Source organism: Neodiprion pinetum, chromosome 4, assembly GCF_021155775.2.
Source record: "Neodiprion pinetum isolate iyNeoPine1 chromosome 4, iyNeoPine1.2, whole genome shotgun sequence".
In the NCBI taxonomy this organism is placed as follows: Eukaryota; Metazoa; Arthropoda; class Insecta; order Hymenoptera; family Diprionidae; genus Neodiprion; species Neodiprion pinetum.
In genome coordinates, this window is record NC_060235.2 from 6,824,851 (window position 1) to 6,840,485 (window position 15,635).

The following is a 15,635-nucleotide window of genomic DNA, read 5'->3' on the forward strand; positions in this document are numbered from 1 at the left end:
TTATTTCAATTATGCTTTAACTTAAGCTTTGGGACTGTTTGGCAATTTCGTTGAGAAATTTAATTAATGTCAGTAGTACTTGTTTTTTTTTTTTTTTTTTTTTCTTCATACTTTTTCTTTCCTACTGTCCCTGTTTTGAATAGCGTACTAAAGATGTTAAGAAAACGAAAAATTAATTCGAGATGAAACATTTATAGGAGAAGATAAAGATCACGCCCTCAAAAAATAAATAAAATAAATAAATAAAAATGGAAGAAAAGAAAAGACAGAAAGAACAATACTGATAACAATCTGCAGCAAGAATATAACATATACTTGAGTGTATGACTGGATAATTTGATAATCTAAGTACAAGTAAGACAAGTGTTACCTCATCATGAATATCAGCATAAAAAGAAGGGTCACTAACTACTGCTACGCAACTGCTTGCTGTAAAATATTTGTCTACTTCCATTATATGTTGCATTTAAAATTATAAAAGTTGTAGTGACTAGAGGAGGCGGTAGCTTAGCAGCAGTTTTTAGTACACAAATTGCTGACCATCAATCCCAGCTCATACAGACGTTCATTTTTTTCAATTTATTTTAAGTCATTGCACCACATCAAATAAACTACATTTTCATTATATAATTTTTGAGACCTTGTAATGATTTCCAATACCCTTATAATGTTATTTCTTGTTGTCTGGTAAGGTAATTAATTATTATCACTATTATTACTAGTATTACAATGTACAATACACTTAAGTAGAAACAGTTGGTTGATAAAGATTTACAGTTGATAAAGTTGCAGACAAACATAAGTGATCTTTATTTCTTGACGTGTTCAAATTCGCGGATTCGATGCTTTTTAAACAATATTGTTACAATTCTTTGGTTTCTCCTGAAAACTGATTCTTTAATTACTTTCATAATAATATATTTATCTATATCTACGATTCGATTGATTCTATTTGTATAGTTGGAGATAAAAATTTACCAAAAGAAAGAAAAGAAAAAAAAAAAAAAAATCTTAAAAAATAATTATTTGTGTAAAAAAAAGGTACATAAAAACGAGAACAATCGATATGTGGAATACAGTATTTTAGATATGATTAATAGCCGTAGGTAATTGTGAATCGTTTGTATTCGATTGTGTCGACGACTCTGTTGTTGGCGTTGGATTATTTACACTTTCAGCTGGTTCTGCTCTTCTCGTGTAACTTGGAGGAGCTTCGGAAGTTGCAACCTGTGAATAATTATGTCCATTGGCTTTATTCGAGACATGACGAGTGACATTTGCCAGGGAATTTTTATGAGTCAGCATTGAAGAACAAGGAAAATACAGAATCAGTTACATTGTAATTCATTTCTGGAATACTTGTTATTTGAGAATAATAAAGTAAGAAGTTATTGATGTGCACAAAATTTCGGCTTTTCTGAAACTCTTTCTAATTGACTCATTACATGAAAGTTACACAGAGAAGCACAACAAATGACCATTATTTAGCAGAATGGCTTTGTTATTGTCAAGTTTCAAGTTCATTATTGTTCTAATTCTATTAGCAGTGTCCAAAGTTTTTCCAAAAAAATCACCTACGTTGTCTGCACAGAGAAAATATTGCTGAACGTTTTGTTCATCCAATAGACATTTTTCCAAAATCCAATTACGGATATATTTAATACTTGGAACATTATGACATGAAGTAATTTTACTGGCAAATTCTAGTTGTATAGAAATTATTATATTACAATGAATTACTGGTGCTCAGAGTCTGAAATGAGTTTTAGATCGGCTGAATCTTTATGTGTATCAGATTTTCATGTTGGTAGAAAAATTTAAGAGTTCGTCGAAACAGTTATACCATGAATCAGTGAATCTCGATTTTCCCCATCTGCCAAATTTGTCTCATATTGATCTCAAAGTTTTGAAAGTGGTTAATATGTTTCAATGCAACCCACCCTATTTGCAGGGTCTGTGCCGTAGACCGGCGGAGCGTCGGATAGGTCATTGTATCTCGGAGGTCTGTCTTGAAGCCTTTGAATAACGTACTGTTGAATTGAAGAGATGCTGATCCTACCCGCAGAGTTTCTGACCACTGGATTGCCAGGTCGCCTGGCAGCCCCGAACTGCATTCCACTTGAAATTGCAAGGATCAGATTACTTGACAGTAAGTTAAATGCATCTAGTTTGTTTCGAGTATACATTACTGTAAACCAGTTCGACAATTAATTTTCAGGGACTGGGAACAACCATTCTGAGTGGAACGTCATACCTGTTGCATATTCTGAAGAATAGTGCAATGGTAACGACTGTTGCAATGAGCAATGCGGTCGATAATCCTACTTGAGCAAAGGATATCAGCTGCCATTCGTTGTTCCTGAAAATATTCAATTCCTTTAAGTATCTGTATAGCACCGATATGAAATTAAAAATTTTTTTGCCACTCCTACGTGAGACGATGTTTGTACTGAAATTTTTAATTCCAATTATATCAGCAACTCTTGCTTTGATTCTCTTATCTTAATTTGCAGTAAACATCTATTCCATCCTTCTCACTACGAATGGAAGAATTCTATGTGTTTGCATTTTGTCAATACTATTCATATCTGCGATGTGACTGGATTTTCATCAGATTTTATAGTTTACACTACTGTGTCGAGCGTTGGAAATACAGAGACGTGAAGAAGTATACCGACAGAACAATGGGAGAGACAAATTCATAGTTTCATTTATTGTGGGAATTACAAACTAAAAGTGGTTAGAAGCTTTAGTAGATCTACTGTATAATTACCAGCATGACGTCAGGCAGGCATGACAGTAACAGCATGTGAATGCTGGTACGCCTGGGGAATTGCAGCATATAGTACACTGGCCCTCTGTAAGTATTAATATGATTGAATATAGCACTGAAGTCATGGTATCTTTTGCTATTCTAAATTAGCTAATAACACATACAATGTTTTAGATTTCTGTCACAATTTAGATTCGGAGAGATTGGACTAGAGTCGATCGGAAAATTCGATTTTTGATAAATACAGGCGAATTGTAATATTATCATTACTTACTATCGCACTCGAAGCAGGTACAAGACGATCCATAGGCTATCGTATATAATGAACAGTTTGAAAACTGATAATTAGACAAATTATGTTTAGAAGTCGATTCTCCAAGGTTTGTCAGTTCACCTGAAAATGAACCTGAAGAATGAGAAAAATTACATATCAATTTGATTTGTTACCCATATCTTTTAAAAGTTGGCAAAAGTATCTATAAATTCTACTTGGTAAACGAAAAACGGCGTGCGAAAAAGTTTGTAATAACTGGCTCATAAGCTTTGATAATATTTACGTATAGTTTTAACATTCAAAATTCTCAATGATTTAGAAATGTTATACATGATTTACGCAGTTATATTATCACTGATTTAAGATTGCACACGCATATAGCTCGATATTACCAAAATGTGCTCCACTTTAGCTTATGTTAACAAATGGATCACTTTACTAAACTGCTTTTAGAAGGTTGTTTTTTTTGTCAAAAACCGAATGGGTGGATATATATCCATACAGATATCATGGCCAGTATCAGAAAACATATACTTGACAATAATTTCAGTGTTCACGTACCTGCCACGATACTTTCTTGAATAAAAATCCAGAACAATAACAACTTTTCAAGTTCGAGCGACATGATTAGTAAAAATTGAATACAGACATCAGTCTATTCAGGAAATTGTACTCAGTCCCATTCTCCTACATAAGATTACGCGGAGCTTAACTGTCATGCACTTACCTAACACTGATATAAACTTCCATTTTGCCAATACTGTTGCTAGACGTTAAGAGTTCTGGATAAGTAAATGGCAATACCTATCCCACCTATCAATCATAAGCCAATCTCGGGTTTCCTGATATGTGCTCAATGCTATCAGTGATAATGCGCACACATGCCTCATATCTTTGTTACGAATAGTATGAAATTTTTTTCTACATCCTCCACACCTGATGACTCAACATTTGTCCTTGACGAATTTGAAGGGTCTGATTATTCATACATTTTTTATCCTTGTATCTCTTTCAGGAATCATTTTTATTGAACGTATGAAAAAAGATTATTAACAACTACTTTATTTCTGATTATAGTATTGAACAAGCAATCGTGAGCATACAATGCGTTTTCCATTCAATTACAGCAGATGCCGTAACTATATCAAGCCCTAGTAGTTAAGCTCATTTACTTAAATAACAGAGTCCTTTGTGTCATTGATGAAATTTTCTTGTGTTGATTACAGGCCATACATGTAAGTGGTCGTTTCAAAGCTGGATTATGATAACTACGATAATCTGACGTGTGGATTTAGTAGTTGCTATATACATTTTTTATCACTGTTTGGTAATTTCAGCGATTTTAATTGCGATGAAAAAAGCAATTGGCATTGTTTATTGAATTAAATTTGACATTTTTTTTTCCAACACAAATAATTAGCTGCCGTATCATTTCACAATTTGACAATTTTCGAGTATGTGTAAATCATGATAGCAATAGAATTTTTATAATGTTGCAGTTGGCTTTTGAAAGACAAGATCAACGACAATGCAAGAAAGAATGTAATCTTGAGGCAAATTACTGGTTTCTCCATCTGTAAAGTAAGCTGAGGGCGACGATTTTGGAATTTTCATTCGGCAAAATTTCCTCACAATTATAGTGTAAGGAGAAATGGAATTGAAACGTTTCGATGGAACATTGATCAAAGAATAACACCAGATTTGGTACAATCTTATACGTTAACAAAGAAAGAAGATAAAGATGACAAGTTTGATTCGAGTGGATGAAAAATTATAAGAAGTTTGTGGATTTATGTATTTTTTTAAAGTTTTTATTTTATATTAATAATAAATATTCGTATTCAAACTTCAGTTTACAAGTTCCTCCCTCGTTTTCTATGTAAATATATACGTTGCGTAATTTACAATAGTGCTTGGAATAATGAGAAGCTAGGATTTTCATAGATAATCTCAACTCAGTTGGTCAGAGTAACAAGGGCCTCAACAACATCTCCTCTGTGCTCTCTTAATGTCCGTTCAGCCAAGCTTCGACTTATTTCCATCTCTTTCATCTGAAATATCCAAACAACTACTGTAAAAATTCTTACTACAATTGGTAGGGTTCACTGTAAAAAGTACACCAACGAGAATCCCTACAAATAATAATACATACTATCAAAGATGGGAGTAGTAAATAATATATAGTGTAACAGTGAATTGCGATCTCCAGAGGAGGTTTCAAATGTGTAATAGTATTCTATTTATCGAGCATGACAAATTTATAAATAACTGGAGCATAAGATTTCTTTGAGGCATATTTCTTCACCTCATGCCACAGGTTATAAATTAATTAATTGCTCTACTACCATAGTTTTGATTGAGACTGTTTGTAATGGGTTTTATTCTGTTGTGTATGACACTTGAAACTTGCGAATCAGGAAGTAAGGATGTGTCTGAAGTAGATGAAAGATTTATTTTGATAGAAGTATACACTGTGACGTTGCACAGAGACTTGAGGTTAATATTTTTGCTAAGATTGTAGTTTACCTATCAAATTGTATCCCCTCAAACAGTTACAAACTGTTCCAGTGAAGAAATTTACAATGATTATTCTTCAAATACTTACGATAAGATCCACATCGTCTTTATGAATGGAGACCTTGAGCAATTCTTTCTCTTTAGCAATCTTTTCAGCTGCTTCCTTATTCCGTCGATCTCCGATGATGGTTAGCGCCTAAGTTAAGACAATGACGATTATCATTACACTGGTGCATAGCGAAGAATTGAAGATAGGTTAGGTTCCATTTAGACACTTTTGAATGGCGTGAGAAATTTGTCGAATCTTTGAAACGAATAACAACTTAGCATTTGAATTAATACGAGGAAAATGGAACAATTTGATGAGGGAATTTATTTGTAACTCAAAACAATGCGTGTATGAAATATGACGATGATTATGGTATAAATGAATGGTTCAGATAGTGTGGTGCACGTGGATTGAACTTACGCATGAGAAATCGTCGGACGAAGAAATTTCCTTCTCCTCTGCGTAATCCGTTACTCTTTCCAAATCCGCAGCACCACTATCATATTTTGCAGCTTTCTTTTGTGACTTTTCCTGCTGCACCTCGTCAGAATCCCCATTCACATCTTCGTCCGCCATTGTCGAACACGGATTGTGGATTTTTGTATAGCACTAGCGTTGATTGGAGATGTATAAAGTTTGCTATCCTTATGGGGCTTTCCGTGAGCGCAAATGGACGAGACAAATTCATCGTAAATTCATCGTCAAGCAGCGCCCTCTGCGTTGCGCAACTAAAGTAGGCGAACTGTCGGTACGTAAAGTCTTTAAGGCCGAAAAGACTAATGTTACCGTCACGTGTATCCAGAAAGATAATGCATTGTCGGATAAGTCTAGCTATTTCGAATTCAGGCGTTGACTGAAGAACATAAAGACGGATACCCCTGGATAAATTTTTGTGACCAGTTTTCGGCGGGCAAGTGGGTCCAGGTGGGCCTGGGAGCGTACCTAGAGGAGTTCTGCTCTATCGACTCTCTCTAACGAGCTTGCACTGACATTCGTAGTAGCAAAGAAGTTTCGGTATCAAGGCTTCAGATTGAGTCAGTACAAAGTGAGTACGTAAGACTTCTTGTCGACTGCGACTTAGAAATGTCGATCAGCTCGATTATACCCGTGGGAAGAAGCGTAACCGCGTCCGCCAGCAACCACCCCCAATCACCATCAACCTCCGCCGATCATCTCCGACCAACTTCATCCTCCTTGTTCACCTTGTACCCCTCCGCCTCCTGCTCGGGCCACTCGACGTCGCGTCGTCCTGGTCCTCCTCGACCACCTCCGATCGCTGCCGACCGCCGCCAAACACCTCCTACGTTGGCTGAAAAATATAAAGACAGTTGTACTTAATAGGATTTGGTGTGACAACCGAAAATCGTCGTGCGCTCTCTCTGAGATGTTCCAACGGTAGAGTTGAGAACTTATTGCAAAACATCAGAGAGGTACCGATTTCGAAAACAGTGATTTAATTACAGTATAGGTACCCGAGAGAAGAATGGATACATAGATCATGAATAATAATAGATCAGATGTAATAATGATGCAGAGACCAGAAAGTATATATGTATATGCGGTCCATGTACGATATTAATCTGTATGATCCCTTTACGATTAATACGTGACGCATACTATAAATTTGATAATTTTTCAGGAGGCAAACTAGATTATCTACAATAATACGTCTATGATATGAAAATAGAAGAAATATTCATTTCGAAATGGGATTCTATTCGACCCGCGCTCGATGTATTCCATAATATTAATATTGATAATCATTCCAAAAACTTTTCATTTGCTCTCTCGATCTTAAATTATCGTGGGCATAAAATCGAAACGCTATTTTAGCTAGTCGCAAGTGAAGTATCTACGTCAGGAAGAGAAGCAGAATTGTTTTTTAAAAAGTATTCGTATGGAAAAACATTCAGAGTAACTGTAATACATCACGGATACGCTAATTTCAATCGAGATGAAATGGATGCTCCGTATATGAAACAGTATTTAACACGGTGTCCTGATTTAAAGACCTAAGAGGGTGATTGTCGACGATTTTTTTTTTTTTTTTTTGGTAGGGAAAGACAGAACGAAGCTTCTTAAAACTTCAAGTGTATTTTAACACACATTTGGAAGGTACGAATAAAATATTTTATCATCCAACAGTCGCAGAATGGCAGTGTTATTAGCTGACCCGTTAACTGAAGAATATATTTTTAGTCAACGGCTGACCACCGAGGGACTAACCACTTGAGTTTGGAATCGGCAGTAGAGATAAAGTGGGTATTTCTTGTCTGAAATGTGAAAACTAGAACCATTATACATCATAGCATATCATCGTACATTATACGTCATACCTCATCATACGTCATACATCATACATCGTACATGGTATTAAAGTTCGAAACCAAAGTCTGGATGTTCGGATGTTCGGATGTTCGGATGTTCAGAAAATGACGTCGCCCAAAATTTTTTTCTCTGACGTCATCGATCTGATATCAGCTAGCCGAATTCCTCAGTCTGGAAACAACCGCACAGTAGAGCGGTCGTATGAGAATCGGGCTCCGCAGATTTCGAATACCGGGTTCTCTATCTCCTGGATCCTGCGCTCCGGGTCCGCTACCTGGAGGAACAACTTTCAGGATAAACGCACCGTGGTTCTTGCGCTCCAAGTCCACTACCTGGTGAAACTCGACTACAGGGCAAGCGCTCCGTGGTTCCTGCGCTCCAGATCGACCAGCCGGCAAAACTCACTTCAGGGAGAGGACAAGGAGAGGGAGGAGAACGAGAAGGGTGACGAGGAGAACGAGGCGGACGGAGAGGACGAGGATTTGTGCACAGTGAGTATAATATTTTTATAATATTTATTGGCGACTGTGATTCTATTTTCTCTAAAAGTTTTTGAACTTGCAATGTTCACAATAAATTATTCCAGATCATTTATCGTGCAAGCACAAATTCAGTAGCTTTAAAAGAGCTGATAAGATTTATTATATTATTGAGTAATTAATTGCTTACATTAGTCCTTACAGGATATTTTTGACGTGTTCTTATACTAAAAATATTTATTACTATTCCAGGTATAACCCGAGGTGGTTAGCGGTGGGCACTGGAGATGGTTGGCGCCGGTTGGAATCAAGAACCAAGTAGAAGTAGAAGTAGGAGAGTTGGGAGTTAGAGTAGGAGTAGCAGTAGAAGTAGAAGTAGAAGTAGAAGTAGAAGTATGAGTGCAAATACCCTACCCTACCTTACTCCCTCCGCCTCTCACCCCATCTCTAACACTTCTACTCTTACTCCTACTCCTACTCCTACACCTATTCCTACTTTGACTCCTCCTCCCACTTCAACACCTAACACTCCTATTTCTACTCCTACACTTACTCCTACTCCGACTTGGTCCTCCTCCTCCATTGGTCATATAAATCGAATATAGGACCTAAAATTTTCAGCTCCAAAAATAAATATGAAAGTAAGGCTAACCCCGTTGCATTTCTGGCAGAAATTTTCGCAATTTTGAAAAGTGCCGGAATAAATTCTTTCATGCACTATTCCGACGTAGTTTTACGAGAGGAATCGATTGGGCGCAGTTCCAATACGCTGCGATCAACGCATCGAAAGTTACAGCCAAAAAACGAAAACCCGAATTTTCGACATTTTTCAGCAGGTGCTTTTTTCCTCGTATCTTCTCTCCCGTTGATCCCACGCTCCTTTTGCTGCGTTTTCTGAGTTCCTTGGGGTCCAATTGTTCGGGAAAGAGTCATACGAATCAATTCTGAGACTAAAAATTTTTTGGTCGAAAAAAAAGGAAGGTTAACCCCTTTGTATTTTTGGCGAAAATTTTCGCGATTTTCAAAAGTGCTGGAATAAATTAATTGTGGCACTATTCCGACGTACTTTTGCGAGAGAAATCGATTGGGCGCAGTCCCAATACGCTGCGATCAACGCATCGAAAGTCACAGCCAAAAAACGAGAACCTGAATTTTCGACATTTTTCAGCAGGTGCTTTTTTCCTCGTATCTTCTCTCCCGTTGATCCCACGCTCCTTTTGCTGCGTTTTCTGAGTTCCTTGGGGTCCAATTGTTCGGGAAAGAGTCATACGAATCAATTCTGAGACAAAAAATTTTTTGGTCGAAAAAAAAGGAAGGTTAACCCCTTTGTATTTTTGGCGAAAATTTTCGCGATTTTCAAAAGTGCTGGAATAAATTAATTGTGGCACTATTCCGACGTACTTTTGCGAGAGAAATCGATTGGGCGCAGTCCCAATACGCTGCGATCAACGCATCGAAAGTTACAGCCAAAAAACGAAAACCTGAATTTTCGACATTTTTCAGCAGGTGCTTTTTTCCTCGTATCTTCTCTCCCGTTGATCCCACGCTCCTTTTGCTGCGTTTTCTGAGTTCCTTGGGGTCCAATTGTTCGGGAAAGAGTCATACGAATCAATTCTGAGACGAAAAATTTTTTGGTCGAAAAAAAAGGAAGGTTAACCCCTTTGTATTTTTGGCGAAAATTTTCGCGATTTTCAAAAGTGCTGGAATAAATTAATTGTGGCACTATTCCGACGTACTTTTGCGAGAGAAATCGATTGGGCGCAGTCCCAATACGCTGCGATCAACGCATCGAAAGTTACAGCCAAAAAACGAAAACCTGAATTTTCGACATTTTTCAGCAGGTGCTTTTTTCCTCGTACCTTCTCTCCCGTTGATCCGACGCTCCTTTTGCTGCGTTTTCAGAGTTCCTTGGGATCCAATTGGTCGGGAAAGAGTCATACGAATCAATTCTGAGACGAAAAATTTTTTGGTCAAAAAAAAAGGAAGGTTAACCCCTTTGTATTTTTAGCGAAAATTTTCGCGATTTTTAAAAGTGCTGGAATAAATTAATTGTGGCACTATTCCGACGTACTTTTGCAAGAGAAATCAATTGGGCGCAGTCCCAATACGCTGCGATCAACGCATCGAAAGTTACAGCCAAAAAACGAAAACCTGAATTTTCGACATTTTTCAGCAGGTGCTTTTTTCCTCGTATCTTCTCTCCCGTTGATCCCACGCTCCTTTTTCTGCGTTTTCAGAGTTCCTTGGGATCCAATTGGTCGGGAAAGAGTCATACGAATCAATTCTGAGACGAAAAATTTTTTGGTCAAAAAAAAAGGAAGGTTAACCCCTTTGTTTTTTGGCGAAAATTTTCGGGATTTTCAAAAGTGCTGGAATAAATTAATTGTGGCACTATTCCGACGTACTTTTGCGAGAGAAATCGATTGGGCGCAGTCCCAATACGCTGCAATCAACGCATCGAAAGTTACAGCCAAAAAACGAAAACCTGAATTTTCGACATTCTTCAGCAGGTGCTTTTTTCCTCGTATCTTCTCTCCCGTTGATCCCACGCTCCTTTTGCTGCGTTTTCTGAGTTCCTTGGAATCCAATTGTTCAAGAAAGAGTCATACGAATCAATTCTGAGACGAAAAATTTTTTGGTCGAAAAAAAAGGAAGGTTAACAACCCCTTTGTATTTTTGGCGAAAATTTTCGCGATTTTCAAAAGTGCTGGAATAAATTAATTGTGGCACTATTCCGACGTACTTTTGCGAGAGAAATCGATTGGGCGCAGTCCCAATACGCTGCGATCAACGCATCGAAAGTTACAGCCGAAAAACGAAAACCTGAATTTTCGACATTTTTCAGCGGGTGCTTTTTTTCGTGTATCTTCTCTCCCGTTGATCCCACGCTCCTTTTGCTGCGTTTTCTGAGTTCCTTGGGGTCCAATTGTTCGGGAATGAGTCATACGAATCAATTCTGAGACGAAAAATTTTTTGGTCGAAAAAAAAGGAAGGTTAACCCCTTTGTATTTTTGGCGAAAATTTTCGCGATTTTCAAAAGTGCTGGAATAAATTAATTGTGGCACTATTCCGACGTACTTTTGCGAGAGAAATCGATTAGGTGCAGTCCCAATACGCTGCGATCAACGCATCGAAAGTTACAGCCAAAAAACGAAAACCTGAATTTTCGACATTTTTCAGTAGGTGCTTTTCTCCTCGTATCTTCTCTCCCGTTGATCCCACGCTCCTTTTGCTGCGTTTTCTGAGTTCCTTGGGATCCAATTGTTCGGGAAAGAGTCATACGAATCAATTCTGAGACGAATAATTTTTTGGTCGAAAAAAAAGGAAGGTTAACCCCTTTGTATTTTTGGCGAAAATTTTCGCGATTTTCAAAAGTGCTGGAATAAATTAATTGTGGCACTATTCCGACGTACTTTTGCGAGAGAAATCGATTGGGCGCAGTCCCAATACGCTGCGATCAACGCATCGAAAGTTACAGCCAAAAAACGAAAACCTGAATTTTCGACATTTTTCAGCAGGTGCTTTTTTCCTCGTATCTTCTCTCCCGTTGATCCCACGCTCCTTTTGCTGCGTTTTCAGAGTTCCTTGGGATCCAATTGGTCGGGAAAGAGTCATACGAATCAATTCTGAGACGAAAAATTTTTTGGTCAAAAAAAAAGGAAGGTTAACCCCTTTGTTTTTTGGCGAAAATTTTCGCGATTTTCAAAAGTGCTGGAATAAATTAATTGTGGCACTATTCCGACGTACTTTTGCAAGAGAAATCGATTGGGCGCAGTCCCAATACGCTGCGATCAACGCATCGAAAGTTACAGCCAAAAAACGAAAACCTGAATTTTCGACATTCTTCAGCAGGTGCTTTTTTCCTCGTATCTTCTCTCCCGTTGATCCCACGCTCCTTTTGCTGCGTTTTCTGAGTTCCTTGGGATCCAATTGTTCAAGAAAGAGTCATACGAATCAATTCTGAGACGAAAAATTTTTTGGTCAAAAAAAAAGGAAGGTTAACCCCTTTGTATTTTTGGCAAAAATTTTCGCGATTTTCAAAAGTGCTGGAATAAATCAATTGTGGCACTATTCCGACGTAATTTTGCGAGGAAAATCGATTGGGCGCAGTCTCAATACGCTGCGATCAACGCATCGAAAGTTACAGCCGAAAAACGAAAACCTGAATTTTCGACATTTTTCAGCGGGTGCTTTTTTTCGTGTATCTTCTCTCCCGTTGATCCCACGCTCCTTTTGCTGCGTTTTCTGAGTTCCTTGGGGTCCAATTGTTCGGGAAAGAGTCATACGAATCAATTCTGAGACGAAAAATTTTTTGGTCGAAAAAAAAGGAAGGTTAACCCCTTTGTATTTTTGGCGAAAATTTTCGCGATTTTCAAAAGTGCTGGAATAAATTAATTGTGACACTATTCCGACGTACTTTTGCGAGGGAAATCGATTAGGCGCAGTCCCAATACGCTGCGATCAACGCATCGAAAGTTACAGCCAAACAACGAAAACCTGAATTTTCGACATTTTTTAGCAGGTGCTTTTTTCCTCGTACCTTCTCTCCCGTTAATCCCACGCTCCTTTTGCTGCGTTTTCAGAGTTCCTTGGGATCCAATTGGTCGGGAAAGAGTCATACGAATCAATTCTGAGACGAAAAATTTTTTGGTCAAAAAAAAAGGAAGGTTAACCCCTTTGTATTTTTGGCGAAAATTTTCGCGATTTTCAAAAGTGTTGGAATAAATTAATTGTGGCACTATTCCGAAGGACTTTTGCAAGAGAAATCGATTGGGCGCAGTCCCAATACGCTGCGATCAACGCATCGAAAGTTACAGCCCAAAAACGAAAACCTGAATTTTCGACATTTTTCAGCAGGTGCTTTTTTCCTCGTATCTTCTCTCCCGTTGATCCCACGCTCCTTTTGCTGCGTTTTCTGGGTTCCTTGGGGTCCAATCGGTCGGAAAAGAGTCATACGAATCAATTCCGAGACGAAAAATTTTATGGTCAAAAAAAAAGGAAGGTTAACCCCTTTGTATTTTTGGCGAAAATTTTCGCGATTTTCAAAAGTGCTGGAATAAATTGATTGTGGCACTAGTCCGCCGTACTTTTGCGAGAGAAATCGATTGGGCGCAGTCCCAATACGCTGCGATCAACGCATCGACAGTCACAGCCAAAAAACGAAAACCTGAATTTTCGACATTTTTCAGCAGGTGCTTTTTTCCTCGTATCTTCTCTCCCGTTGATCCCACGCTCCTTTTGCTGCGTTTTCTGAGTTCCTTGGGATCCAATTGTTCGGGAAAGAGTCATACGAATCAATCCTGAGACAAAAAATTTTTTGGTCGAAAAAAAAGGAAGGTTAACCCCTTTGTATTTTTGGCGAAAATTTTCGCGATTTTCAAAAGTGCTGGAATAAATTAATTGTGGCACTATTCCGACGTACTTTTGCAAGAGAAATCGATTGGGCGCAGTCCCAATACGCTGCGATCAACGCATCGAAAGTTACAGCCAAAAAACGAGAACCTGAATTTTCGACATTTTTCAGCAGGTGCTTTTTTCCTCGTACCTTCTCTCCCGTTGATCCCACGCTCCTTTTGCTGCGTTTTCAGAGTTCCTTGGGATCCAATTGGTCGGGAAAGAGTCATACGAATCAATTCTGAGACGAAAAATTTTTTGGTCAAAAAAAAAGGAAGGTTAACCCCTTTGTATTTTTGGCGGAAATTTTCGCGATTTTCTAAAGTGCTGGAATAAATTAATTGTGGCACTATTCCGACGTACTTTTGCGAGAGAAATCGATTGGGCGCAGTCCCAATACGCTGCGATCAACGCATCGAAAGTTACAGCCGAAAAACGAAAACCTGAATTTTCGACATTTTTCAGCGGGTGCTTTTTTTCGTGTATCTTCTCTCCCGTTGATCCCACGCTCCTTTTGCTGCGTTTTCTGAGTTCCTTGGGGTCCAATTGTTCGGGAAAGAGTCATACGAATCAATTCTGAGACGAAAAATTTTTTTGTCGAAAAAAAAGGAAGGTTAACCCCTTTGTATTTTTGGCGAAAATTTTCGCGATTTTCAAAAGTGCTGGAATAAATTAATTGTGGCACTATTCCGACGTACTTTTGCAAGAGAAATCGATTCGGCGCAGTCCCAATACGCTGCGATCAACGCATCGAAAGTTACAGCCAAAAAACGAAAACCTGAATTTTCGACATTTTTCAGCAGGTGCTTTTTTCCTCGTACCTTCTCTCCCGTTGATCCCACGCTCCTTTTGCTGCGTTTTCAGAGTTCCTTGGGATCCAATTGGTCGGGAAAGAGTCATACGAATCAATTCTGAGACGAAAAATTTTTTGGTCAAAAAAAAAGGAAGGTTAACCCCTTTGTATTTTTGGCGGAAATTTTCGCGATTCTCTAAAGTGCTGGAATAAATTAATTGTGGCACTATTTTGACGTAATTTTGCGAGGGAAATCGATTGGGCGCAGTCCCAATACGCTGCGATCAACGCATCGAAAGTTACAGCCGAAAAACGAAAACCTGAATTTTCGACATTTTTCAGCGGGTGCTTTTTTTCGTGTATCTTCTCTCCCGTTGATCCCACGCTCCTTTTGCTGCGTTTTCTGAGTTCCTTGGGGTCCATTCGGTCGGAAAAGAGTCATACGAATCAATCCTGAGACGAAAAATTTTTTGGTCAAAAAAAAAGGAAGGTTAACCCCTTTGTATTTTTGGCAAAAATTTTCGCGATTTTCAAAAGTGCTGAAATAAATCAATTGTGGCACTATTCCGACGTAATTTTGCGAGGAAAATCGATTGGGCGCAGTCTTAATACGCTGCGATCAACGCATCAAAAGTTACAGCCTAAAAACGAAAACCTGAATTTTCGACATTTTTTAGCAGGTGCTTTTTTCCTCGTACCTTCTCTCCCGTTGATCCCACGCTCCTTTTGCTGCGTTTTCAGAGTTCCTTGGGATCCAATTGGTCGGGAAAGAGTCATACGAATCAATTCTGAGACGAAAAATTTTTTGGTCAAAAAAAAAGGAAGGTTAACCCCTTTGTATTTTTGGCGAAAATTTTCGCGATTTTCAAAAGTGTTGGAATAAATTAATTGTGGCACTATTCCGAAGGACTTTTGCGAGAGAAAACGATTGGGCGCAGTCCCAATACGCTGCGATCAACGCATCGAAAGTTACAGCCCAAAAACGAAAACCTGAATTTTCGACATTTTTCAGCAGGTGCTTTTTTCCT

The 15,635-nt window shown here is 38.4% G+C and overlaps 2 protein-coding genes across 3 annotated transcripts; both read right to left on the reverse strand.

Moving 5' to 3' along the window:
* Positions 1 to 35: 35 nt before the first annotated feature.
* Positions 36 to 3,937, reverse strand: LOC124217903 (uncharacterized). Of its 2 annotated transcripts, none has more exons than XM_069135780.1 (6): positions 3,609 to 3,937; positions 3,048 to 3,167; positions 2,774 to 2,858; positions 2,255 to 2,359; positions 1,941 to 2,118; positions 36 to 1,227 (listed from the first exon to the last, which is right to left on the reverse strand). In XM_069135780.1, the coding sequence occupies exons 1-6, from the start codon at positions 3,670 to 3,672 to the stop codon at positions 1,084 to 1,086; spliced, it is 696 nt and encodes a 231-aa protein (XP_068991881.1). In that variant the 5' UTR covers positions 3,673 to 3,937; the 3' UTR covers positions 36 to 1,083. The 2 variants fall into 2 exon arrangements, with proteins under 2 accessions (XP_068991881.1, XP_046480024.1); XM_046624068.2 differs by having other exon boundaries at positions 3,048 to 3,179; positions 3,609 to 3,906.
* A 522-nt stretch (positions 3,938 to 4,459) lies between these two features.
* LOC124217906 (huntingtin-interacting protein K) lies at positions 4,460 to 6,293 on the reverse strand. The gene is made up of 3 exons (XM_046624071.2): positions 6,034 to 6,293; positions 5,653 to 5,760; positions 4,460 to 5,098 (listed from the first exon to the last, which is right to left on the reverse strand). The coding sequence occupies exons 1-3, from the start codon at positions 6,187 to 6,189 to the stop codon at positions 5,003 to 5,005; spliced, it is 360 nt and encodes a 119-aa protein (XP_046480027.1). The 5' UTR covers positions 6,190 to 6,293; the 3' UTR covers positions 4,460 to 5,002.
* Between the last annotated feature and the right edge of the window lie 9,342 nt (positions 6,294 to 15,635).